The sequence below is a fragment of the Oncorhynchus tshawytscha genome, linkage group LG05 (assembly GCF_018296145.1).
Source record: "Oncorhynchus tshawytscha isolate Ot180627B linkage group LG05, Otsh_v2.0, whole genome shotgun sequence".
NCBI lineage: Eukaryota > Metazoa > Chordata > Actinopteri > Salmoniformes > Salmonidae > Oncorhynchus > Oncorhynchus tshawytscha.
Window position 1 is genome coordinate 63,796,036 of NC_056433.1, and position 26,341 is coordinate 63,822,376.

The 26,341-nt window shown below is 43.2% G+C and overlaps 3 protein-coding genes across 8 annotated transcripts; 2 read left to right on the top strand and 1 right to left on the bottom strand.

Annotated features, from left to right (window-relative positions):
* Positions 1 to 659: 659 nt before the first annotated feature.
* LOC112251096 (lymphocyte expansion molecule) lies at positions 660 to 7,220 on the bottom strand. Of its 2 annotated transcripts, none has more exons than XM_024421792.2 (10): positions 6,840 to 7,220; positions 4,852 to 4,939; positions 4,327 to 4,500; positions 3,045 to 3,164; positions 2,692 to 2,832; positions 2,177 to 2,320; positions 1,917 to 2,090; positions 1,628 to 1,759; positions 1,417 to 1,547; positions 660 to 1,289 (listed from the first exon to the last, which is right to left on the bottom strand). In XM_024421792.2, the coding sequence occupies exons 2-10, from the start codon at positions 4,864 to 4,866 to the stop codon at positions 1,202 to 1,204; spliced, it is 1,119 nt and encodes a 372-aa protein (XP_024277560.1). In that variant the 5' UTR covers positions 4,867 to 4,939; positions 6,840 to 7,220; the 3' UTR covers positions 660 to 1,201. The 2 variants fall into 2 exon arrangements, with proteins under 2 accessions (XP_024277560.1, XP_024277559.1); XM_024421791.2 differs by lacking the exon at positions 6,840 to 7,220 and adding an exon at positions 5,056 to 6,125.
* Positions 7,221 to 8,305: 1,085 nt separating this feature from the next.
* LOC112251097 (collectrin) lies at positions 8,306 to 13,567 on the top strand. Of its 3 annotated transcripts, none has more exons than XM_024421793.2 (7): positions 8,306 to 8,368; positions 10,538 to 10,616; positions 11,598 to 11,656; positions 11,861 to 11,946; positions 12,378 to 12,494; positions 12,740 to 12,934; positions 13,026 to 13,567. In XM_024421793.2, exons 1-7 carry the CDS (start codon positions 8,321 to 8,323, stop codon positions 13,156 to 13,158), a joined length of 717 nt encoding a protein of 238 aa, XP_024277561.1. In that variant the 5' UTR covers positions 8,306 to 8,320; the 3' UTR covers positions 13,159 to 13,567. The 3 variants fall into 3 exon arrangements, with proteins under 3 accessions (XP_024277561.1, XP_024277563.1, XP_024277562.1); XM_024421795.2 differs by lacking the exon at positions 8,306 to 8,368 and adding an exon at positions 10,329 to 10,347; XM_024421794.2 differs by lacking the exon at positions 8,306 to 8,368 and adding an exon at positions 10,406 to 10,424.
* A 7,789-nt stretch (positions 13,568 to 21,356) lies between these two features.
* On the top strand, positions 21,357 to 24,034 carry mdp1 (magnesium dependent phosphatase 1). Of its 3 annotated transcripts, none has more exons than XM_042322228.1 (6): positions 21,357 to 22,131; positions 22,352 to 22,415; positions 22,566 to 22,673; positions 22,857 to 22,964; positions 23,234 to 23,319; positions 23,648 to 23,921. In XM_042322228.1, the coding sequence occupies exons 1-6, from the start codon at positions 22,098 to 22,100 to the stop codon at positions 23,758 to 23,760; spliced, it is 513 nt and encodes a 170-aa protein (XP_042178162.1). In that variant the 5' UTR covers positions 21,357 to 22,097; the 3' UTR covers positions 23,761 to 23,921. The 3 variants fall into 3 exon arrangements, with proteins under 3 accessions (XP_042178162.1, XP_024277566.1, XP_024277565.1); XM_024421798.2 differs by having other exon boundaries at positions 21,365 to 22,131; positions 23,606 to 23,741; XM_024421797.2 differs by having other exon boundaries at positions 21,368 to 22,131; positions 23,780 to 24,034.
* The last annotated feature ends 2,307 nt before the right edge of the window (positions 24,035 to 26,341 follow it).

The window sequence follows — 26,341 nt, forward strand, 5'->3', positions numbered from 1 at the left end:
AGGGCGTGACAGCGTGCAATGAACGCAAGAGAAGTAACACAATTGCACCTGGTTAATATTGCCTGCTAACCTTTCTTTTAGCTAAATATGCAGGTTTAAAAACATATACTTCTGTGTATTGATTTTAAGAAAGGCGTTGATGTTTATGGTTAGGTACACGTTGGAGCAACGACAGTCCTTTTTAGTGAATGCGCACCGCATTGATTATATGCAACGCAGGACACGCTAGATAAACTAGTAATATCATCAACCATGTGTAGTTATAACTAGTGATTATGATTCATTGTTTTTATAAGATAAGTTTAATGCTAGCTAGCAATTTACCTTGGCTTCTTACTGTATTTGCGTAACAGGCAGGCTCCTCGTGAGGCAGGTGGTTAGAGCGTTGGACTAGTTAACCGTAAGGTTGCAAGATTGAATCCCTGAGCTGACGAGGTAAAAGTCTGTCGTTCTGCTCCTGAACAAGGCAGTTAACCCACCGTTCCTAGGCCGTCATTGAAAACAAGAATGTGTTCTTAACTGACTTGCCTAGATAAATAAAGGTGTAAAAAATATATATTATAATAATAATCTGCAAAATCGGCATCTAAAAATACCGATTTCCGATTGTTATGAACTTGAAATCGGCCCTAATTAATCGGCTATTCCGATTAATCGGTCGACCTCTACTCTGTACGCCCATGTAGATATTCCATTAAAAATGAGCCATTTCCAGCTGCAATAGTCATTTACAGTGTGACAAACACATTACAGTGTCTACACTGTACTTTTGTTATTTTAATGGACAAAATGTCTTGCTTTTCTTTAAAAAACACGTACATTTCTAATTGACCCCAAACTTTTGAACAGTAGTGTACAACTTCTGACCCCTAACCCCAACACCTGCCTGTTCTGACCTCTAAACCCCTAACATGTTCTGACCCCCAACCCTAACCTGGTTATTTCTACTGCCTGGCAGAGAGAAAGGAGATCACTGCTATTGTCCACAAATGTTTTTGTTGGTGTATGATGATAATAAAGTTTGTTTTGTCAACAGCAAATCTCTACTACTTTCTACCAAACATAAAAACATCTCATGTTGATCAATATTGATTTTAATATAGTTGAAAAACTAAACTTGAAATCTGATGGTTTGTAAACATGTGTCCGGAGTCTTTGTTCCATGCTGCTTCGATAGGTGTGTGTGTGTGTGTGTGTGTGTCTAAGCTGATTTCATCAAAGTGTTCCTTCCAGGCTGCACCAGGAAACTCAGTCTGTCCACCGGAACATTTATCGCACGCAACCTCTCCCTGAAACACACAGAGCAATACACACACACACACACACACAACACAACACAACAATCACTGTACTGATAGAAAATGTGATATTTCTTTAATTTCAGGTGAGGTATCACTGTATGTGTGTGTGTCTTACTGTGTGTGTTTGTCTCTGTCTGGTTTGTGAAGATATCTCTGTGTCCGGGAACTGAAGGAGGAGGTGTAGCCATTGTCAGTCTTACTACACCCCTTTTCTGCAATGTCATAACGACCAGGACCAACCGTGCTCTGATTGGAAGAGAGGATGTTAGAGTTTAGGGGACAGGGTTAGAGGTCAGAGTTAGAGGTGAAGGTTAGGCTTAACTCACATAATTTCCGTTCTGCAATCTTTCTGTCCTACGGCTGGCACGGGGGGCAGAGGAGAGGAAGGGGGGATGGGTGTGACTCTCTGGACGGGACTGTGGAGAGACGACCTCATACCACCCTGGCCCTGGGAACGTCTGAGGGGAGAGGGATAGAAAGGAGGAATAGAGGGAGAAGAGAAAGATATTATATTTGTTCTTTCACTTTTTGGGGCAGGGGTTGGATGTTAAAGGTTAGCTAGAACGGTTGGAGAGCATTGGGGCAGGGTTAGGGGTCAAAGGTTAGGGTACTCACAGCAGGTCGAGGGCATTGGGACAGGGTGCTGTGGTAGATTCTCTCTGTTGGAACAACTGGGTACTGATCCAACATTCCAAACACACCGTGGTTCCGCTTTTCACGACGACACAACTCCTCTCCAAAGCCCCCACACCCACTGGGGTACTCCCCTGGAGTTAGATTTACACACTTCTACACATGTACACACACACAATAAGTTGATGGTGGTCCCTCACAATTTGATGTGTTCTGAGGTGTGTGTGATGTGAGTGTGTTACCGGGGTAGCGAAGTATCCAGCGGTGATGGGTTTGTCTCGTGGTCCAGTGAAGAGATCATATGCGCCTCTCCTGCTGCTGCCGCTGGCCAACAGCGCCTCTGTGCTGCTCTTTAGAGTATAGGTACAGGGACTCAGCCCACAGTCCTACACAGATGCACACACAGTTAGTTGTAGTATAGCGAGTTTTATAAACTGTGTGGTTCTAGCCCTGAATGTTGATTGGTTGACAGCCATGATGGTATATCAGACCGTTTAGCACAGGCATAACAAAACATTTATTTTTAATGCTCTAATTATGTTGGTAACCAGTTTATAATAGCAATAAGGCACCTTGGGGTTTGTGGTATATGGCCAATATACCACGGCTACGGGCTGTATCCAGGCACTCTGCGTTGTCGCGCTTAAGAACATCACTTAGCCGTGGTATATTGGCCATATACCACACCCCCTCGTGCATTATTGCGTAAGTAACCTATACCTTGTTGTTTTCAGTTATAGTGTTGTGTTTGTCATACTGTACTGTTGCCTTCTGGGAAGCGTTGCAGTGAGGAGCTGAGGTGCATGCTAGGAGCCCCATTTAACCCCGACCTCTTCTCCTCCAGCGCTGCCCATGGAACACCCCCATTACCATAGCAACCAGGGCCTGGCGTCCAGCTCTTTAAACACAGAATTTGAGAAGGGGTTGGGGTGTAAGGCACTTTGAGTATCACGGAGAAAGATTGATCTTAGTAGTTTGTAGCCAGTTTACACCTGCTATTAACATGGTGTTAACATGGGACCTACCAACAGTATGCTGAGTATAACATATTGTGTCCTCCTGCCCTCTAGAGCTGCACTGTGGTACCTCTGTGTGTGTGTGTTGTGGTACCTGTGCATTTCTGAACCGCTCTTCCCTGCTGTCACACACTCCTCTCACACTGCCTGGTTTCTTCTGCAGCTCCTCTATAAAGTCTGCTACTCTGTAGGTTCCTGGACCCACTTTAGTTTTCTATAGGACAGACAGAGAGACAGAGGTTAGGGGTCAGGTGTGTGTGTGTGCACATGTGTGTGTGCGTGTGTGCACGTGTGTGTGTGTGTGTGCGTGCGTGTGTGTGTGCGCGTGCGTGTGTGTGCGCACGTGTGTGTGTGTGCGCGTGTGTGTGTGTGTGCACGCGTGTGTGTGTATGTGTGCACACGTGTGTGTATGTGTGCACACGTGTGTGTATGTGTGCACACGTGCGTGTATGTGTGCACACGCGCGTGTATGTGCACGCGCGCGTGTGTGTGCGTGTGCACACGTGTGTGTGTGTGTGTGTGTGCACACGTGTCACGTGTGTGTGTGCACACGTGTCACGTGTGTGTGCACACGTGTCACGTGTGTGTGTGCACACGTGTCACGTGTGTGTGTGCACACGTGTCACGTGTGTGTGTGCACACGTGTCACGTGTGTGTGTGCACACGTGTCACGTGTGTGTGTGCACACGTGTGTGTGTGTGTGCACACGTGTCACGTGTGTGTGTGCACACGTGTGTGTGTGTGCACACGTGTGTGTGTGTGTGTGTGTGCACGCACGTGTGTGTGTGTGTGTGTGCGCACGTGTGTGTGTGTGCGCGCGTGTGTGTGCGTGCGTGTGCGCGCGTGTGTGTGTGTGTGCGCGCGTGTGTGTGTGTGTGCGCGCGTGTGTGTGTGTGTGTGCACGTGTGTGTGTGTGCACACGTGTGTGTGTGTGTGCGCACGTGTGTGTGTGCGTGTGTGTGCGCGTGTGTGTGTGTGCGCGTGTGTGTGTGTGCGCGTGTGTGTGCGCGCACGCGTGTGTGTGCGCGCGTGTGTGTGCGTGCGTGTGTGCGCGCGTGTGTGTGTGCGCGCGTGTGTGTGCGCACGTGTGTGTGTGCGCACGTGTGTGTGTGTGCGCACGTGTGTGTGTGCGCGCGTGTGTGTGTGTGTGCGCGCGTGTGTGTGTGCGCGCGTGTGCGCGTGTGTGTGTGTGCACACGTGTGTGTGTGTGTGTGTGTGCGCACGTGTGTGTGTGTGTGCGCACGTGTGTGTGTGTGTGCGCACGTGTGTGTGTGTGTGCGCACGTGTGTGTGTGTGTGCGCACGTGTGTGTGTGTGTGTGTGCGCACGTGTGTGTGCGCGCACGTGTGTGTGTGTGTATGTGTGTGTGTGACCCACCAGGAAGCGTTTGTTTTCCCAGGCCTCCCTGTAGAGGAGGTGAGGTATGGCTGCCAACCTGGCAGTCTCCTGGGCCCTCTGCCACCCCGGTCCTTTGGCCCGCTCTGCCACCGACCGTTTACTGAAGTCCCCATGGCCTGCAGCATCATAGGACCCCGGGCCCAGCCGCCTCTCCTGACAAACAACACACACATCCTTATAAGTGAATGTTTGTTATGATTTTGAAGCATAGAGAGGACGTTTGAGAGAGAGAAAGAGTTATTTCACTTTTGTTTATTATTTATTTCACTTGCTTTGGCAATGTAAACATATTGTAATGAAACAGGCAGGGAGCAGGTCACGAACCCCCGACCTTCTAGCCCGAGGTCCGGCATGCTATGGACTGTGCCGCAAAAGCATGCTCGTGCGGCAGGGTCGAGTTCCGCACTTATAAACCCAGGGTCGTTACAATATGTTTCCCATGCCAATAAAACCTATTGAATTGAGGGGGAGAGAGAGAGAGAGGTTAGGAGTTACAAGTCATACCAGGTCATTGGTCATCTTTTTGCAGTAGGGGATCTCTGTGTAGGTCCCTACTCTCTTATTGGCTGGATGGACCGCTGACACATCAAACCTGCAAACGCACATTGCAGTAAGACATCAGGCCGGAAGTGCTACGGATAACAACATCCATATTGTTTTCCTTATTAATCTTCATGATTCCGCATGTCCTTTTGGCGCTTGTCTTACCTCGATGTCTGTGTTCCAAACGGGGCTCCTTTGAACTTTTTTTCAGCCATTGTTTATTTTAGCCTCCCCTGACACAAGAAATGAAACCTGTGTATTTGACAGAGACGTAGCTATGGCAACAGTGACGTATACGAATATCCCATAACTATTGTTGATAGTATCTCCTAGCAACGCGAATTCTATCTTTATTCTCTTTTTATACAGCAGCACTCTGGCAGGCAGGGTATCGATCTCCAGTTTGCTGCCTGATTGGCTACTTTCAAAAAGATATCTCCGGTCAAACTGTATTGATCGCGGGTTGCAGGTTTTTGGGCTACTTCTAAATTGCACCGCGGCCGCCATGGCATTTTTCTTTCAAATATTTCACTGTGACCTGCTGCTGCTAACTATCAGTTAGTAAGGCAGCCGAGTTGCTGAATGTGTTAGTGGTGGGGATGGGGCGGAGGGGTGTGCGTATGTTGAGACTGAGCGCCGCAGCAGGCAGAAGTCACATGAGCAGCACGCTCGCACGGCATGACAACTTTTTACCAGTTGTAGGTAGATTGTCATAATGGAGACACATATTCCCAACCCTTTTTCCATAAAACATATTAACGCGCTATGAACTGATGCGCATCAGGAAATAAGGCGTCAGTGCACAGACACAAACTAAATTAGGCGCTCTAGAGCGCATTAGATAAAGTCGTTCGGAGGTGTTTAAACTGGATTCATTTGTCGACTTTTCTTATGGAAAACCACATCAAGAAAATGGTTTTACGTATGCTCCGTTCTTGGGTCTCGAGTGCTGCGCGATTGGAAATTTTAAATTGAAGATTTGGAACTAATTTGCATGCTTCTGACATGGGGAAAAGTACACTATGAAACTGACATTGAATGTGGAGAGTGATACATCTGTTGACGATATCACTGACTGGAGTCATTGCAAATCAATTTGTGCCACCTTGTGTAGCCTACCGGAGCTGGCAAACTTTTTTAATAAATAGGCTATACCTTCAGTGTATTGTTGTTGTAGCCTTGTGTTATTATGCAATTATTAATGGCCATGTTTAGTTAATGCAATTGGAAGTTATCAATCATGATCACAGCTCTATCAGCTGTTAGAATAGTGTAACGACCCTGGGTTTGTAACCTGGGTTTATAACCGCGGAAATCGACTATGCCGCACGAGCATGCTTTTTTTTTTCGAAGGTCGAGGGTTCGAGACCTGCTCCCTGCTGTTTCATTACATTGGTGTCAGAAGTGGCATACCCAGGGTCGTTACAATACATTCGATTGAAGGTAACAGTCAATCAGAAGCACAGAAGCACGTCTTCACTCTAAATCGCCTCGCTATTCATGTTATATACATTAGTCTGTCAATATGAACTAAGCAAGCTTGGCTAAGCTATTGTAGGCTATCAGAGGATATGGGCTACCAGCGATTAACATAACTAAACCAAATTGAATTACAATCATAAACTCTGGTTTTAGTAGGCCTAGCCTATGCCTATTGAAATGACACGTCAATCTCGTTAATAGGCCATATATAATCGTTTGTATAACAACGGCACAATCACCAGAAAATAGTTTAATTAGACCAATTATTTTCATGGAAAACCAAATTTAGCTTCTTATGTCGTTCGTTACAAATGACTTTGATATTCCTTCTTAATTAATTTGCTCGATAACGTAATGGAAAAAGGGTTCATTGGCTAAATGTGGCAACTCGTCTTGCTGCATCAAAAACAATGTGGGCTAGTTTTTAAGGTTTTGAGTAGTCATTGCGAGTAAAGTCTTAGCTATACCTGGCAACCCTGGCAGGGCGGTTCCGGACGTGCGATTCTTCGAATGTGCTGTTTCGGACATGCGATATCAGCTTCTTGACATCATCATCATGATGCTGGAGACAATAAACAGGAAAATAGCCTACAAAGAACTCTCGTCATACAAAGTTGAATACCAGTAAATTATATATCAAACCCACGGAAATCCCTAGTTAGTTGCAGTAACAGTGCGTGAGTAAAATCACTGGGGAAGCCAAGCAAGAATAAAAAAACATATTATAGCCAATGGGTTGTTATAATTGTGTTGTTTGCTCTAAAACCTGTTAGTTCATATGGCTTGTTATATAGGCCTAAGGCCGATACAATATGAAGACGCTGGCAGAATAATTCACACCTTTGTTTCTTCACAAAACCAGAGAGCAACCACTGTTGGGTGAAGTGCACAAAGCTTATTGCATGTAACAAACAGTTACATGACCTACAGCATGGTCAGGTAAGTTAATGTTCCCAACATTTTCAGACCACTAAACAACTATTGATTTAAAACCATGGAGAGTTACCACAAGTTTCAAAGAAAATAGGAGCTGCCTCCACTATTCCAGCACCATTTCAACATAATCAAATCACCTATGCATAGTCTAATACAATGACAACTAAAATATACCAAAAACAATTTAGTCCAATCAACTTAAGCTAAATATGATGTGGCTGTCCATGGTTCTGATTTGTGTGTTTGTGCATGTAGAAAAACATGTTGACTCGCCCTACTTGTAGAGAATTGGCCTCTACTAGAAATGCCAATGCTATCCTCCTATCTTTCATTTTGAAAAATGGTCTCTGTCATACAGTTCAAGCTTTTATTTGATGTTGTCCCGCTACCTGGCTAAAATGCTTGTTCGCTAGCCTAACTTAATTTCATGTTCATCGTTAGCTAGTTAACATTAGCCTTCTACATCTAGCTACATATTGAACTTTCATCCTGTCCAACTAGGAGCACAATGTATGAATTTATGGTTTGATCAAAATCGCCTTAATAGTCATTGGCCAGTACGGAGAATTAACTAAAACCACAAGTGCAAATCCTTATCTCCATTGCTAATTTAGAAAAGGTACCGTTTTAGCAAGCTAGCAACTGGAGGACAACAACACCATGAGATGCAACAATTCAAGTTGTTTCTGTCAATGAAATATGCTCTCAATGCAATGTGATTGGAGAGAAGCCAAATCCAAACTGGCTTCCCTTAACACTTTTTTTTTGGTGCACCAAAAAAGAAGACCATTCATAGTTGAGTTTACTCAATTTAGCTGAATGCTGATTGGCTTTTATTATTTATTTTTATCAAGGGAGGCCAAATGCTTGCTGGCTTCCCTTGCATGCAATGCTACTGGTGGTAACAATCTCATTCTCTTTTGGACAAGACAGCATCAGATAGATGGCCTACACATGCAGAGACAGAGGGGCGCTGAATGAAAATGATGAAACACAGAGAGATGAAAGATAAATGATTTCATATGTTTTTTGGGGAAGTCTGGCTTTATCAGGAATCAAGGTAAGACCCAAGTGCAGACTGTGTGACGTAACAATGATTATTGTAACAGCAGGGGCAGGCAAACAAGAGGTCAAGGTAGGCAGGGGTCGAGAATCCAGAGTACAGGCCAAGGTACAGGACGGCAGGCAGGCTCAGGTCAGGCAGAGGTCGGTAATCCAGAGGTGGAGCAAAGGTAAAGGACGGCAGTCAGGGTCAGGCGCAGGCAGTGGTCAGGCGGGCGGGTACAGGGTCAGGACAGGCAAGGGTCAAAAACCAGGAGGACGAGAAAAGAGAAACTGGAACAAGCTGGAGCTGAGACCCAAAATGCTGGTAGGCTTGAACAAATGAGACGAACTGGCAACAGACAGACAGAAAACACAGGTATAGACAAGGGATAATGGGGAAGATGGGCGACAACTGGAGGAGTGTGGAAGCAAGCACAAGGACAGGTGAAACAGATCAGAGCGTGACAGGCTTCCCTTGGCATCCACAAATACATGCCACTGGTTAGTTGAGCATGCATAGGCTACAGACTTAATATACCTCAGTGGCTACAGAGCATGAAGTCTATTCTACAATTGTCCTGCAGGGACTCCTCAACTTCAAACTGCAAAATGCACACCAACCCCAGTTTTATGTTCAAGAGATGAGTTCAACCAGCAATATATCTTTCAATAAAATTATTTCAGTATAATTTCTGATGGGTGTTTCCTGTATGGTGAAATACCCTAGCATTTTATGAGAGCAAAGATCATTTACTGATAATGCGTTATTGTATGTCTTGTATTCATAAGCTAACAAGGAAGCTTCACCCGGAGTCTGTATTACATTTAATATGCTTCTGAATGTTCTTCTTCCTAAATAGATTTGCAATCAGCTAATTTGGTGTTAATAGCCAGCAATCAGCTGGAAGAGTAGAGCTACCCCCCACAGGCAGACCAAGTGTAATGTGTGAACCCATGTTTCTCATGAACAATCAATGATTGAATTTGAACCTAAGATGTGCTTGACAAAAACTTTCACTGGTGAAAAATGTACCACATTATAGGTAATGTATCCAGGGCAGTGTGAATGGTTAATCATGACCGTTTCCCTGAATTGTAAAAGAGTACTGTTACATTAGGTCTACCTTCATCTATGTTATGTTACCTTAGTACTGTAGAAGCTGATGTGACACTGATGTGTCCCCCAAATGGCACCGGTCAAAAGTAGTGCACTATGTATGGAATAGAATGCCATTTGGGACAGAATCACTGATACTCGTAATAAAGGTATTATTAACTGTAAACACCCAGAAGAAAAGTGTCAGCTGTCTTCCTTGACCTCAGTGTGACCTGTGGTGGAGCATAAGTCTGAAGGTGTCAGCTCTCCAGGTTGGGAAAAGTACTAAAAATATGTTCATAGATGCTACAAACCTCCTACGAGTGGGTTGTTACAAGGATGTACTGTATTATCAATTAGTTTAAATTATATTATTTTGTCTGGCCAAATTCCCCTTAGGCTCTACCCTTGTTGAGGGATCTGAATTTGATCACTCGGTTGTCGCTGAGAATTTTCCTGTGCCGCATGATTGACATAAATTCACTGAAACCCTGCAATAACACATGGTTATATTAACAGTATTGCACTTTTCAAGTAGCCTGATTTTAGCCAGCTAATAGCCTAACCACTGATCAAGCAACATTACATCAGCGGAAAAGTGTGACTGGACTAAACGTTAAGATCCTGTTGCTGCATGATTATTGTGCTGCAACAATACTGGTCATTTTAAGATCCCATCTGTGCAGTAAAGCAGGCCCACTGGGTAAACAAAACAAGACTGGGTCTGTGTGTTTATCTTCCCGAGGTCTGCCTCCCTCTCACATTATCAAACCTCTTCCAATTCTCTGAGGCTTGGACAAATAGTGCTGACACTGCTGCGCACGCACATCATTCTGCTCTGTGGGCAGGCTATCTGTACTGTTGGTGACAACTGTTATAGGGCTGTTACATTTTTAAAGGTGGGCAGGGAGAGTTTTAGCTAGCAGGTGTGTGTGTCATAGTTTAACCAATAAAACCTGGTAGTGGCCACTCCAAGGTCTGTTTGATTCCATTGTTGGACTGCTCCTTCAACTTTAATGTCTGACCACTGGGACTTTGACTGAGCCAGCAGCACAGCAGACTCTTTCTTAGTTCTGTTCTTATCCTCAGGAGGGGATGTTGGTGTGGATCCTGTTTCTGCTCTGCCAGGTGGGGGCACCTGCTCTGGCACAAGACCTCTGCCAGCGCGGTGAGTGACTCAGAGTAGCTAGGTTTATAAGACTCTCACATCCTCATAGCTGGAATTACTTGGTGTTTGGTTTTTATTATTTCGTTTGTAAGTATTACAATTTGTACAATACCAGTTTATTGCTTCCCTGAATGTTTGTTTCAGCTAATATTCCAATAGTTTAATGTAGGGAGAAAGACAGTTTAATATGTCAGCTGATCAGAGTCTTGAGGAAGAAGGTACTGGTTGTGAGTGTTTTCATGACTTCAAATGGTCTACACAGGATGTTGTTATCTTGTCTTTGCATTAAATTTGGCTAGTTTAACAGCAGCGAATGCCTGAGTGGGCAGAGGGCGAACACGCAGTAAATATGAAAATACTTTATGGTTTGTGGTACAGATAGTGTCCTTCATACTGTCCTGATAAAGAACTGTGAGACTAGATGAGCAGGGTGTCCTATTCACTGTTTGTTTCATTGGTGTCCTGTTTTTTGTTATTGTACTGTTTGTTTCATTGGTGTCCTGTTTTTTGTTATTGTACTGTTTGTTTAATTGGTGTCCTGTTTTTTGTTATTGTACTGTTTGTTTCATTGGTGTCCTGTTTTTTTGTTATTGTACTGTTTGTTTCATTGGTGTCCTGTTTTTTGTTATTGTACTGTTTGTTTAATTGGTGTCCTGTTTTTTGTTATTGTACTGTTTGTTTCATTGGTGTCCTGTTTTTTTGTTATTGTACTGTTTGTTTCATTGGTGTCCTGTTTTTTGTTATTGTACTGTTTGTTTCATTGGTGTCCTGTTTTTTGTTATTGTACTGTTTGTTTCATTGGTGTCCTGTTTTTTTGTTATTATACAGTTTGTATCAACCGATGTGACTCAAGTTAACATCTTTGTGACTTATTAGACTAGACTATTGTATGCTAATGTTTCATGGTGTCTAAAACATTGAGCATACAATATTTGAGGTAGGGGAGAGAGATAAAAAAAAAACGTGTTATTCTCTCTGTAGATGCTCCAAATGGGTACAAAGTGCGCATCAGCCTCAAAACTGCTTTGGGAGAGGATGCTGTGAGTACTATGCTTACCAAAAGATACTGCAGATTATTCAATTATTTTCAGAAATGTTCTCTGAAATCAGTGATATGCTCTAAAATACAGAAGGGGTCCTATCGATCAAGAGCTTTGAAATGCTATTAATTTATTATTTTCAACATTATCAACACAGAAAAATGTGTTTGATTGGTGATGAGATTATACTTTTTTTGTCTGCAGTATGAATGGAATCAGAGTGAAATGTTCTTTTTCCAAGCTACTATGGCCTTTGCCATGAGGAGGCACTTCCAAATGGAAACATACAAGTAAGAATATCTACAGTGCCCAAAAAATGTCTGACACATTATTTAATCAGTCACTGTTTGAACTCAATACAAAGCACATGCTACAGTACATCAGCATGTAGTACATTATAAATTGGGTTGTTTGAGCCCTGAATGCTGATTGGCTGACAGCCGTGGTATATCACTGTATACCACAGGTATGACAAAATGTTTATTTTTACTGATCTAATTAATTTGGTACGCAGTTTATAATAGTAATAAGGCACCTTGGGGGTTTGTTGTATATGGCCAAATATGTTTTTTCACTTCTTAAAAAAAAAGTTTATTTCCAGCCTTCCTGTGAGCATGTTTTATGACTTCTGTTTAAGTCAATAAAATTGTCTTCCTGGTGTGTTGTGTAATGCTGTCATCATGGCATTTCTGGCATTATGATGTTTGTGGGACTTTTCCAGTGTCGACAACATTATCCTGTGTGTTCAGACTTCGAGGGTGTCCTTCTGGTTTGTGGTGACATCACCAGACAACACCACCATGCTTATTCCTAAGGCAGATGTGGAGAAAGCTGTGAGGTAATGCTCTGGTCTACTTTAAAAGAAAATGTTCTGGTCTACACCTGTAGATAAAACTAAAGTAAGAAAATGAACATAAGCATCTACCTGAATACCTTATAAAACAGAAAATAGATATTATGCTTACAATGTGAAACACAAGGCAAGCGGTATTTAGACAGATTCAAGTACAGTTTGAGATAACAGACCTGTAAAAGAAGAGATGTACTATGTGGACCTAAATGAACCCCTTCTATAACCAACAGGATGTCAAGGCATCGCATCAACAATGCCTTCCTCCTGTCAGATAGGACCCTGGAGTTTCTGGGCATCTACCCTACACTAGCAGCGCCAGTCAACCCTGACACCCCTCCCTGGCTCATCGTGTTTGGAGTGGTCATAGGTGCTGTGTGTGTTGGAATCATTGCCCTGCTCATATCCTCTCTGCTTCAAAAGAGACGGTGAGTCCACCCTTTGACAATACTTCAGTCTTTCTGTTCATAATGATATGTTTGGTTATTTAACTGGTGTTGATGGTTCATCTTGATCTAGGAAAGAGAAAGGGATGACAGAGGATGGGCAGGATGAAGAGGACATGCAGGTGAAAGGAGTGGAGAATGGCATCAACCTGGATGGCACTTACAATAGAGGATTCACAGATGATGATCGCTTTACAAAGCTGTGAAGGCTTTTCCAGTACAATGCTGCCAAGTAAGCACTCCAAAGACACTTTTATGCACTGTGTCTACAGTAAAACAGACTCTAGCCACTAGGTAAATAAATAACTGAAAAGAGCAGTAAGACGGGTAGCCTTCAACCAATGTGAATTCAATGTGAAATCAACAAAACATGTCACCATGACATTGGATTTAGGTTAAAAGCTTTGTGGGAAAAAATTACAAAATTCCCTTATGTTGATGATTTTTAAAAAATCTAATCAGTTTTCCACATTGATTTAACTTCATCACATTGAATTTTTGTGGAATCAACAATGTTGATTCAAGCAGTTTTTGCCCAGTGGGTTCAATCCAATTGTAAATGTATGAAAAGGTGTATTGCATATTTGTTTATACTCAATAAATGAATAAACATTATCTCAGTGGTAGTTTATAAATCAAGCACAAGATTATATGGTTGGGTTACCTTTTTCCTTTATTTTTGTGGTAGGCTATGGCGAATATATGGCGAATATCACAATTCAGTTACAGTTGAAGTCGGAAGTTTACATACACCTCAGCCAAATACATTTAAACTCAGTTTTTAAACTCAGACATTTAATCCTAGTAAAAAATTCCCGGTCTTAGGTCAGTTAGGATCACCACTTTATTTTAAGAATGTGAAATGTCAGAATTATAGTAGAGAGAATGATTTCTTTCAGCTTTTATTTATTTTATCACATTCCCAGTGGGTCAGAAGTTTACATACACTCAATTAGTATTTGGTAGCATTGCCTTTAAATAGTTTAACTTGGGTCAAATGTTTCAGGTAGCCTTCCACAAGCTTCCCACAATAAGTTGGGTGAATTTTGGCCCATTCCTCCTGACAGAGCTGGTGTAACTGAGTCAGGTTTGTAGGCCTCCTTCCTCACACACGCTCTTTCAGTTCTGCCCACCAGTTTTCTATATGATTAAGGTCAGGGCTTTGTGATGGACACTCCAATACCTTGACTGTGTTGTCCTGAAGCCATTTTCCCACAACTTTGGAAGTATGCTTGGGGTCATTGTCCATTTGGAAGACCCATTTGCGACCAAGCTTTAACTTCCTGACTGATGTCTTGAGATGTTGCTTCAATATATCCACATAATTTTCCTACCTCATGATACCATCTATTTTGTGAAGTGCACCGTTCCCTCCTGCAGCAAAGCACCCCCACAACATGATGCTGCCATCCCCGTGCTTCACAGTTGTGATGGTGTTCTTCGGCTTGCAAGCCTCCCCCTTTTTCCTCCAAACATAACAATGGTCATTATGGCCAAACAGTTATATTGTTGTTTCATCAGACCAGAGGACATTTCTCCAAAAAGTATGGTCTTTGCAAACCGTAGTCTGGCTTTTTATGGTGGTTTTGGAGCCGTGGCTTCTTCCTTGCTGAGTGGCCTTTCAGGTTATGTCGATAAAGGACTCGTTTTTACTGTGGATATAGATACTTTGTACCGGTTTCCTCCAGCATCTTCACAGGGTCAAGCAAAGAGTCACTGAGCTTGAAGGCAGGTCTTGAAATACAGCCACAGGTACACCTGTGACTCAAATGATGTCAATTAGCCTATCAGAAGCTTCTAAAGCCATGACATAATATTCTGGAATTTTTCACGCTGTTTAAAGGCACAGTCAACCTGGTGTATGTCAACTTCTGACCCACTGGAATTGTGATACAGTGAAATAATCTGTAAACAATTGTTGAAAATATTACTTGTGTCATGCACAAAGTAGATGTCCTAACCAACTTGCCAAAACTATAGTTTGTTAACAAGAAATTTGTGGAGTGGTTGAAAAACAAGGTAATGACTCAAACCTAAGTGTATGTAAACTTCCAACTTCAACTGTACAGTATGGGTTATCCATGGCTTTAGCTAAGCATTTCTGCAAACCAAGGAGGTGACAATGGTCTACAATTTTAATATTGTCAAGACTGTGAAATTATGGAAAGAATCGATAAGCATGTTCATTTAGAGATCATGAATGCTTCTTCTCAGTGGTCGCAGATCTGAAAATAATCCAAATGGAGCAACAGTTCAATAAATGTATTTGAAAGGGAGGAAAACCCCACGATAATTGATTTAACTAAGAAATGCATGTAGTTAAGTGTTAAACGCCTATTAATGTTTTTTACTGCTTGTTTTGCACAATGTGAACCACTGGAGAAGAACACGTGAACAGATTGGTTTAAACTTTAAATAGGTTTTATAGTGGATGTTCTAGTAGTTTGACATAATGGCCATTTTGATATTACTGTAGATTGCTAAATTATGGAAAAATATACAAATTGTGTGAATCAGAGGATGTGCAAACCATCTGTGATTTAGATGGAACCTCTCTAGTTTGTTGAGATCAAAGAAAATTACACTTCATTAAGGACTTGAGCTACCAATTGGCTCATTTCTCCCCCTCTGTCACTATTCCCCAGGTCGCTGCTGTAAATGAGAATGTGTTCAGTCAATTTACCTGGAAATTAATTTTTTAAAAAGTGTTACCTCTATTCAGCTACAGCATACGACGAAAGATTATGGACACATGATGCAACACACATTCAGTCAATGCCTGCAATTACACATGCATAAGGGGTAGATGTGGGGTCAGCTGTACAGGCGGCGACAAATGCGGCAACACCCTGAACCGTGGTAGGCCACCAAAAGCATTGTCGCACAAAGGCCAGGGTCCGCCGGGAGCCTGGGTGGCAGGCAAGCCTGGAGGAATGGGCCCACTCCAGGACAGCGGAGCGGACAGCATCAGGCACGAACATCCGGTTATCTGGGACTCCCCCAGGGTACGGCTGGGACCTGTTTCCCAGCTGAGTCCCGTCACCAGGCACAAGCTGGGAAGGATGGTCTTGGGCTCCGGGGTGGTAGCCGTGGGGTTATAGCGGCGAGACAGAATATCTGGCTTGTAGGAGAGGGAAGAGTTGAACCGGATAAACAGCAGGGCCCATCTCGATTGCCTGGAGTTGAGGCACTTGGCGGTGCGGAGATACTCCAGGTTTTTGTGGTTGGTCCACACAATGAACGAATGTTCCGCCCCGTCGCGCCTGTGCTTCCATTCCTCCAATGCCATCTTCATTGCGAGAAGCTCCCGATTCCCCATATCGTAATTCCTCTCTGTGGTGGTGGAAGAAGGTGGCGCGGGGATGCAGTTTAAGGTCCAGTGCAGAATGTTGGGACAGAACAGACCCCACTCCGACATCCGAAGTATCGACCTCCACCACGAACTGACGGGAAGGGTCCAGATGAACCAGGATCAGAGCCGTGGTGAAGTGGTGTTTAAGGTCCCTGAACGCCCTGTCCGTGGCCGTAGTCCACGTGAATGGAACCTTGGTAGAGGTGAGGGAAAACATGGGGAGGCTAGGGTGCTATAACCCTGGATTAAGCAGCGAAAAAATTGGCGAACCCCAGGAAGCATCGCAGCTGCACCCTGGACGAAGGCTGAGGCAAATCCACCACCACTTTCACCTTCTCGGGATCCATCTTGACGCTCCCAGCAGAGATGATGTAGCCCAGAAAGGGAATGGTGGAGCGATGGAACTTACACTTTTCCGCCTTAACAAACAATTGGTTCTCCAGAAGGCGCTGGAGAACCTGCCGGACATGGAGCTAGTGGTCTTGGGGAGAGTGAGAGAAGACGAGGATGTCATCCATGTACACGAAGACAAACCGGTTCAGCATGTTGCGGAGAACGTCATTCACCAGACCCTGGAACACAGCAGGGGCGTTGGTGAGACCAAAGGGCATGACCAGATATTCGTAGTGGCCGCTGGCCGTGTTGAAGGCGGTCTTCCATTCGTCCCCCTCTCGTATCTGCACCAGGTGGTAGGCATTATGTAGATCCAGCTTAGAGAACACAGGCAAAACCGACACCAGCCCATGATGACACCCGTAGACCAGTTGATGAGTGAGCTGTGTCGCTGGAGCCAGGAGAATTCCAAAACCATGGGGATCTGGGGGGAATTGTTGAGCAGGAACTGAATGATCTTGCTGTGATTTCCTGACACCCGTAGGTTGATGGGATTGGTGTTATGGGTGACCTGACCTATAGAGCGCCCATCCAATGCTCTAACATCCACGGGAATGGAGAGGGGCTGTTCAGCTCGGAAGCCAGTGTCGCATCCAAAAAGCTCTCATCGGCCCCAGTCAATGAAGACCCGAAGAGATTTGGACTGGTTTCCCCACAGCAGAATGACATTAAAAGGGGTGCGAGTAAGGGAAGTAGAAAAGTTCCTCATATGGCCCACAAGCGCACTCGCTCCTACCGGTGAGCCGGGTCTTTTACTGGGCACGAGGACACAAAAGGACCAAAAGTCCCACAATTACAGACAGTTCCTTGTGCTGATCCGGTGTTGCCGTTCCGCTGGCGACAGCCCAGCCCCGCCTAGTTGCATGGGCCTGGGAAACAGTGCCTCAGCCCTCCACTGTAATTCTCGAGGAAGGTCAGGATATCTCGGGTGCTCTCGGCCACGGGACCGCCGGTGACTTCCGGGATGACTCGGAGGCAAGGTGGAATCCCTGGACGTAGGAGTGAAATCGAATTTCCTCTCCATTCGTCATTCCCGCAGTCGCCCATCGATGCGGATGGTCAAACTGATGAGGGAGTCAAAATCTGTGGGTAACTCCCGAGCCGCAAGCTCGTCCTTAACCTCCTCCGAGATGCAGTGCAGGAACATGTACGGAAATCCACCGCATAGTCGGCCACAGTGTGGGCGTCCTGCCGGAGCTATATTAACTTCCGTGCAGCTTCTCTCCTGGAGAACAGGGCATCAAAGACCTTCCTCACCTCTCCCACGAACCCCTCCAGGCTCGTACATACGGCCGGCTGCTGTTCCCATATGGTAGTAGCCCAGGTGAGAGCCCTTTCAGACATCAGCGTGATGAGGTAGGCTATTTTGGAGCGGATCCAAGGGGAAGGAGGAGGGCTGAAGCTCGAAAATGTGGGCACACTGAGCTAAAAACGCCCAACAGGTGATTGGCTCTCCATCTATCACCTACTTTTTGCCTTACCTCTCTAACCTTACTACATTTGCACACACTGTACATAGATTTTTCTATTGTGTTTTTGACTGCATGTTTGTTTATCCCATGTGTAACTCTGTTGTTGTTTTTGTCGCACTGCTTTGCTTTATCTTGGCCAGGTCGCAGCTGTAAACTGGCCTACCTGGTTAAATAAAAAAATAAAAAGTAAAATCAGGTATGAAGGTAAGACCCAAATGCAGACCACATCAAATAAGCAATAGTTTAATATTCCAACAGGGGCAGCCAATAGACAGGTCAAGGCAGGCAGGTGTCAGTAAACTAGAGGTGGGACAATGGTACCAGGCAGCAGGTGGGCTCAGGGTAAGGCAGAGGTCGATAATCCAGAGGGGGGCAAAGGTACAAGTCGGCAGGCAGGTGGGCTCGGAGTCAGGACAGGCAAGGGTCAAAACCAGGAGGACGAGAAAAGAGAGACTGGAAAAAGCAGGCGCTGTGACAAAAACCGCTGGTTGACGTGAACAAACAAGACAAACTAGCAACAGACAAACAGAGAACAAGGGTATAAATACACAGGGGATAATGGGGAAGATGGGCAACACCTGGAGGGGGGTGGAGACAATCACAAAGACAGGTGAAACAGATCAGGGTGTGACAAAATGGGTGGCAATTAACTTCCTACAACCTCTAATTGTTAGGTATTCTACCAGTTTCAGCTCTGGTAGTGGAACACACAAGGGCCTTAGATTTGTTGAATCAAATGTAGCATCAGCAACTAAAGCAGCTTGCAACAACCTCAAGTGTGGCACTCAAGTGCCTTTGATCCAGAAAGGACATGTTACAAAGGGAAAGCTTCTGTGAGTCATTTGTTTGAGAACATTCTGTTCACTGGCTGAATTGTTTTCTTCCCACATCATAGCCATTTCTTATTCTAGAAACAAGGGGGAGGTTTTAGCCATGCGGTCAGAACATACAGTTGTTTTTAGCTATATATGTGTAATATGAGCCAAGGTCGATTAGATTGTCTTTGCCAAGGCAGCAGCTACTCTTTCTTGGGTCCAGCCAAATTAAGGCTGTTATACAATTGTAAAAACATTACAATACATTTCACAACACATTTAGTGTGTGCCACTACTCTACAACACAAAATCCATGTGTATGTGTGTGTATATTGCTTATATTATCATGTGGGTTTGCAGTCTTATTATGGCTATTCATTTGATAGATAAGGGGATAACTTCCACCTCCAAAGCATGTATTGTAGGCCTACGGAGACCATCGACAGACTGAAGTATGACCTCTGCTGGTCGATAAGTGTATACCGAAGATGGTTTAGCTAAAGTGTGGAAAGATCTCAATTGAATACTCCTCTCTCCTTGTCTCCTTCTCAAAACCCATTAGATTCCCTCAGATTACACAGACCCCAAAATAATTTGAAAACAAATCCAATCTTGATAAACTCCCACATCTATTACATGAAATACCACAGTGTGCCATCACAAAAAAGGGCAACCAGTGAAGCACAAACACCAATGTAAATACAACCTATATTTATCTGTTATATATTTTCCCCTTTTGTACTTCAATTATTTGCTCATTTTTACAACCAATAATATAACATGACATGTCTATTCTTTTAAAACTTTTGTGAGTGTAATGTTTACTGTTCATTTCTGATTGTTTATTTCCCTTGTTAAATTTATTTTTGTCTATTTTCTATTTCACTTGCTTTGGCAATGTAAACATTTTTCCCATGCCAATAAAACCATTTGAATTTAATTGAAAGACAAAGGTCCCTTCCCTCTGACCTTCTCCTCCAATGGGTTCTGAAAAGAAGAGAGGAAGCTTCATATCCGTTGCCAAACCCACTGGCTCCAGGTCATCGATAAGTCGTTGCTAGGTAAAGCCCCGCCATATCTCAGCTCACTGGTCACCATAGCAGCACCCACCCGCAGCACGCGCTCCAGCAGGTATATTTCACTGGTCACCCCCAAAGCCAATTCCTCCTTCGGCTGCCTTTCCTTCCTGTTCTCTGCTGCCAATGACTGGAACTAACTGCAAAAATCACTGAAGCTGGAGACTCATATCTCCCTCACTAGCTTTAAGCACCAGCTCACAGATCACTGCACCTGTACAAAGCCTATCTGTAAATAGCCCATCCAACTACCTCATCACCATATGGTTATTTATTTGATTTATATATATTTTTCTTCCCCTTTGCACCATTTATTGTATTGTTGTATTTATTTTGCTCCTTTGCACCCCAGTACCACTACTTGCACACTCATCTTCTGCACATCTATCATCCCAGTGTTTAATTTGCCATACTGTAATAATTTCTCCACTATGGCCTGTGTATTGCCTCACCCCTCTTATCCCACCTCATTTGTACACACTGTATATAGACTTTCTCTATTGTATTTATTGACTGTATGTTTGTTTATTTCATGTGTAACTCTGTGCTATATGTGTCGAACTGCTTTGCTTTATCTTGGCCAGGTCGCAGTTGTAAATGAGAACTTGTTCTCAACTAGCCTACCTGGTTAAATAAAGGTGAAATAAATAAAACATGTAAAAAAGGACACACCATTGGACTTTGAATGGAGGACCGTATAGACAGATACATAGTAATTGCGTCTTTTTGTAGGCACTAACTCTACCATGGTTCATTGGACAAAGCCTATGATGAAAATTATTGGCGTTTTATAGGGTTTTTGGATAAACGCTGAAAATAAGGTATGTGGTAAACACAGGCATCGGATATTTTATACGTTTTGCTCTATGAGATTATCTTCATCAGTTAACGTCACTTTTTGTGAATTAAGGTTTCATAATTAATAATGGTCATGTAAACTGACTGCTATTATCTCATAGAAACCGTATAATATCTCCTAAATATGTGTTAACCTCGTACCTTATTTTCTGCGTTTATTCCAAATCCCCATTCTTCCCCCATTCATTTTTCCCATAGGGATGGCGGAACGAACCAGAGGTAACTATTTTTCGGGTTTTAGGACTACAAACTGGCGAACTCACGCCCCACCAAACTGGCTGTCGTCCAATCGCGTTCACGTTGTCATTCTGCATCACGCGGTTGCTAAAGAAATCGTCCCGCAAGTCCTTCTCAAAATCAGGGTATGAGTAGATAAACCTGACTATTTTCATCGAAAGTACGCAATGTCACGATTCAAAAACGACACAATATTACAGATAAGTTAAATATCTTACATATCGGAAAATATTTGTAATGTTGTACTTGTTGTTCACGAAATTCATGCTAATGTTGGGTTTTTGAGCAAGCGCTCAGTGTTGATCCGAGCGTTCTGACCTCAAAAAGGGTGCGTTCGTAAATTCGCTCTGGCTATCTACTCCGAATTCAGAGCACTCTCGCCTGAGTGTGCATGAACGCAGAATAACTGATGAATTTACGAACATACCAAAGGCAGTCAAGCGCCCAATGTAACTGGTTGGATAGCCTGCTAGTTTTTTTGGGGGGGTTGATAGCTTGCGAACGTAAATTACTTCCAGACATTGAGAACACTTCACTCTGACAATGTTGCTCGTCATAGCAGAACTAGTTAGGCTGTGTTCATGTTATCTAGAGCGTTAGTGGCTGTAACTGTGTTGCTAGCAACAATTTAATTCCGTTTTTGTCAACCTTTACTGACACATGTCATATTCAAAGGATGTTTTGCGTTCGTAAATTCATCAGTTAATCTGTGCTCTGGCAGATACGATTCCAATGTAGTTTCCCCATCTCCTCAAAGTATCACTGCTATAGCTACCAATGTGATCTATTTGTACTTTTACTTCCGCATCTAGATCTTCTGAGCACATAACCACAACTGCCACACTGGATGTAGCTAGCTTGTCGTAGATTTTACGATTATCAGGGTCAGTTAGCTACTAGATAATTGAAACAGTTACTGCTTAACTCAGGAAATAGCTAGCTATGTCCAAACCAAAGTTTGTTGTGTTTGACCTGGGTAAGTTGAAAATATAACTACTGTAACGTTAGCTAGCTAACTTTATCTAGCTATGTAGCTAGCTAGCAATGTTATGAGAATGAAGACTCAACAAATAGCATACCTTGCTAATACCAAAGCAGAACAATAATATTGTTACAGCTAAAGTAGCTTGTCTAGCTATCTGTCATGTGTTTCTGTCATCCTCCATCATCTCTGTTTTGTTGTTTCCTTATCTCAGATTATACTCTTTGGCCCTTCTGGGTGAATAGCTATGTGGACCCACAATTTCACAAAGACAAAGAGTGAGTTTATTGGTTAAAATCTTGTTGAGTATCAAGCTAATGATGGCTTTAGGCTATATTTTTCTCTAAATCCTCTCCCTTCCAACTCTTACACACATCAGCCATGTCTTTTCAAATTTCAAATAATATCTCATCTGCCTTTCCCGACAGGGGAGTGGTGTTGAATGCAAGGAGGGAGAAAATCCAACTGTTCCCCGAAACAGTGGACATATTGACTTCTCTACATGGCCAAGGGATCCAGATTGGAGTGGCATCACGGTCAGTTCATACAGTGATCAACGAATTGTAAAACAAAATCATGCTATTTTATAATCTGATTAAAAATATGTTTTAACATCTATGTAAAATGTGTTTAGACATGGGCATTTCTGTTTTTAGCCTCTAGATGATTGTTTGAAATAACATGCCATTGTAAATCAACATTTTATTTATATTTCTCAGCACAGATGAGGTAGATGGAGCCAATCAGCTGTTGTCCCTCTTCAATCTCAACCAATACATATCCTTCAAGGAAATATACCCGGGGTCAAAGGTCCCTCACTTCAAAAAGTAAGTGTCTGAATTTGAGATTGCCGTGTTCACGTGCTAGTTGGAACTAGGACACTCTGACATTTCTGACTTGCTATAACTGGTTGTAGTTAATCACGTGCCACGTTAAACAAATGAGCAAATCTGAAATTTCTAGCATGTGAATGCAGCATTAACGACCACTACCACTGGACGATTCTTCTGTGAGGATGGAAGTGTGTGTTTGTGTTCATGTCTAGCCGTGAAAGAGTGTTTATAGTGGAACTCACTCTCATTGTGTCTTTGTTCAGGCTCCAGGCAGACAGTGGATTCAAATTCAGTGAGATGATGTTCTTTGATGACGAACACAGGAACATCACAGCAGTCAGTCGACTAGGTACAACTTTCATAACTTTCCACCTCAACTCAAACCAATTTATAATTTCATAAAGTCCACTTTAACTTCGTGAAGTAATTTAAAATGCATGCACAACAGGTTAGGTCAAAATATAGATTATTTAAAATGATTCCATATCATGAGTTGACCACGGACATTATGACATGACATCTGTTTTGAAGTATAGCAAATTAGCAAGTACTGTATATTGCATAAACCATTCACCCCCAAAGGAGATAACAACACAAGTACTTTAACTTACCCTGAACTCTGGTTTCTCTCTCAGGTGTGTAGTGTTCTGGTCCCTGAACTCTGGTTTCTCTCTCAGGTGTGCACTGTGTTCTGGTCCCTGAACTCTGGTTTCTCTCTCAGGTGTGCACTGTGTTCTGGTCCCTGAACTCTGGTTTCTCTCTCAGGTGTGCACTGTGTTCTGGTCCCTGAACTCTGGTTTCTCTCTCAGGTGTGCACTGTGTTCTGGTCCCTGAAGGAGTGACTATGAAATTAGTCAATGAAGCGCTTCTGCAGTTCTCCCAGGGTGCAAAATGAGGACTTGAGGACAGAGTTGATGCAATACATACAGTGCCTTGCAAAAGTATTCATCCCCCTTGGAGTTTTTCCTATTTTTTTGCATAACAACCTGTAATTTAAATGGATTTTTATTTGGATTTCATGTAATGGACATACACAAAATAGCCCAAATTGGTAAAGTGAAATTTTAAAAATGACAGAAAAGTGGTGCTTGCATATGTATTCACCCCCTTTGCTATGAAGCCCCTAAAGAAGATCTGGTTCAACCAATTACCTTCAGAAGTCACATAATTACTTAAATAAAGTCCACCTGTGTTCAAGCTAAGTGTCACATAATCTGTCAAATGATCTCAGTATATATATACACCTGTTCTGAAAGGCCCCAGAGTCTGCAACACCACTAAGCAAGGGGCACCACCAAGCAAGCGGCACCATGAAGACCAAGGAGCTCTCCAAACAGGTCAGGGACAAAGTTGTGAAGAAGTGCAGATCAGGGTTGGGTTATAAAAAAATATCTGAAACTTTGAACATCCCATGGAGCACCATTAAATCCATTATTAAAAAATGTAAAGAATATGGCAGCACAACAAACCTGCCAAGAGAGGGCCGCCCACCAAAACTCACGGACCAATCAGAGAGGCAACAAAGAGACCATAGATAACCCTGAAGGAGCTGCAAAGCTCCACAGCAGAGATTGGAGTATCTGTCTATAGGACCACTTTAAGCCGTACATTCCACAGTACTGGGCTTTATGGAAGTGTGACCAGAAAAAAGCCATTGCTTAAAGAAAAAAATAAGCAAACACATTTGGTGTTCACCAAAAAGACATGTGGGAGACTCCCCAAACATATAGAAGAAGATTTTCTGGTCAGATGAGGCTAAAATTGAGCTTTTTGGCCAGCAAGGAAAACACTATGTCTGGCGCAAACCCAACACCTCTCATCACCCCGACCACAGCATCCCCACAGTGAAGCGTGGTGGCAGCATTAGGCTGTGGGGATGTTTTTCATCGGCAGGGACTGGGAAATTGGTCAGAATTGAAGGAATGGTGGATGGCACTAAATACAGGGAAATTCTTGAGGGAAACCTGTTTCAGTCTTGCAAAGATTTGTGACTGGGACGGAGGTTCACCTTTCAGCAGGGCAATACCCTAAGCATACTGCTAAAGCAACACTCAAGTGGTTTAAGGGGAAACATTTAAATGTCTTGGAATGGACTAGTAAAAGCCCATACGTCAATCCAACTGAGAATCTGTGGTCTGACTTAAAGATTGTCACCAAAAGCACTCACAAACTTCTACAGATGCACAATCGAGAGCATCCTGGTGGGCTGTATCACCGCCTGGTACGGCAACTGCTCCGCCCACAACCGTAAAGCTCTCCAGAGGGTAGTGAGGTCTGCACAACGCATCACCGGGGGCAAACTACCTGCCCTCCAGGACACCTACACCACCCGATGTTACAGGAAGGCCATAAAGATCATCAAGGACAACAACCACCCGAGCCACTGCCTGTTCACCCCGCTATCATCCAGAAGACGAGGTCAGTACAGGTGCATCAAAGCTGGGACCGAGAGACTAAAAAACAGCTTCTATCTCACGGCCATCAGACTGTTAAACAGCCACCACTAACATTGAGTGGCTGCTGCCAACACACTGACTCAACTCCAGCCAGTTTAATAATGGGAATTGATGGGAAATGATGTAAAATATATCACTAGCCACTTTAAACAATGCTACCTAATATAATGTTTACATAACCTACATTATTCATCTCATATGTATACGTATATACTGTACTCTATATCATCTACTGCATCTTTATGTAATACATGTATCACTAGCCACTTTAACTATGCCACTTTGTTTACATACTCATCTCATATGTATATACTGTACTCGATACCATCTACTGCATCTTGCCTATGCCGCTCTGTACCATCACTCATTCATATATCTTTATGTACATATTCTTTATCCCCTTACACTTGTGTGTATAAGACAGTAGTTTTGGAATTGTTAGATTACTTGTTGGTTATTACTGCATTGTCGGAACTAGAAGCACAAGCATTTCGCTACACTCGCATTAACATCTGCTAACCATGTGTATGTGACAAATAAAATTGGATTTGATTTGAAGATTCTTTATCCCTTTACACTTGTGTGTATAAGGTAGTAGTTTTGGAATTGTTAGGTTAGATTACTCGTTGGTTATTACTGCATTGTCGGAACTAGAAGCACAAGCATTTCACTACACTCACATTAACATCTGCTAACCATGTGTATGTGACAAATACATTTGATTTGATTTTGATTTGAAGATTGCTCTACACCAGCGGAACCCATCCAACTTGATGGAGCTGGAGCAGTTTTGCCTTGAAGAGTGGACACAAATCCCAGTGGCTAGATGTGCCAAGCTTATAGAGACATACCCCAAGAGACTTGCAGCTATGATTGCTGCAAAAGGTGTCTCTACAAAGTATTGAGTTTGCGGGG

Excerpts from the sequence above, each read along its gene's own strand:
- mdp1 (XM_042322228.1), top strand. The coding sequence starts at position 22,098 with ATGTCCAAACCAAAGTTTGTTGTGTTTGACCTGG. Across the intron at positions 22,132-22,351 it reads GTTTGTTGTGTTTGACCTGG|ATTATACTCTTTGGCCCTTC; the intron begins GTAAGTTGAAAA and ends TCCTTATCTCAG. Across the intron at positions 22,674-22,856 it reads CAGATTGGAGTGGCATCACG|CACAGATGAGGTAGATGGAG; the intron begins GTCAGTTCATAC and ends TATATTTCTCAG.
- LOC112251096 (XM_024421791.2), bottom strand. The coding sequence starts at position 5,105 with ATGGCTGAAAAAAAGTTCAAAGGAGCCCCGTTTGGAACACAGACATCG. Across the intron at positions 3,165-4,326 it reads GGGAAAACAAACGCTTCCTG|AAAACTAAAGTGGGTCCAGG; the intron begins GTGGGTCACACA and ends TCTGTCCTATAG. Across the intron at positions 2,833-3,044 it reads AGCGGTTCAGAAATGCACAG|AGCTGGACGCCAGGCCCTGG; the intron begins GTACCACAACAC and ends CTGTGTTTAAAG.
- LOC112251097 (XM_024421793.2), top strand. The coding sequence starts at position 8,321 with ATGATTTCATATGTTTTTTGGGGAAGTCTGGCTTTATCAGGAATCAAG. Across the intron at positions 10,617-11,597 it reads ACAAGACCTCTGCCAGCGCG|ATGCTCCAAATGGGTACAAA; the intron begins GTGAGTGACTCA and ends TTCTCTCTGTAG. Across the intron at positions 11,657-11,860 it reads CTGCTTTGGGAGAGGATGCT|TATGAATGGAATCAGAGTGA; the intron begins GTGAGTACTATG and ends TTTTGTCTGCAG.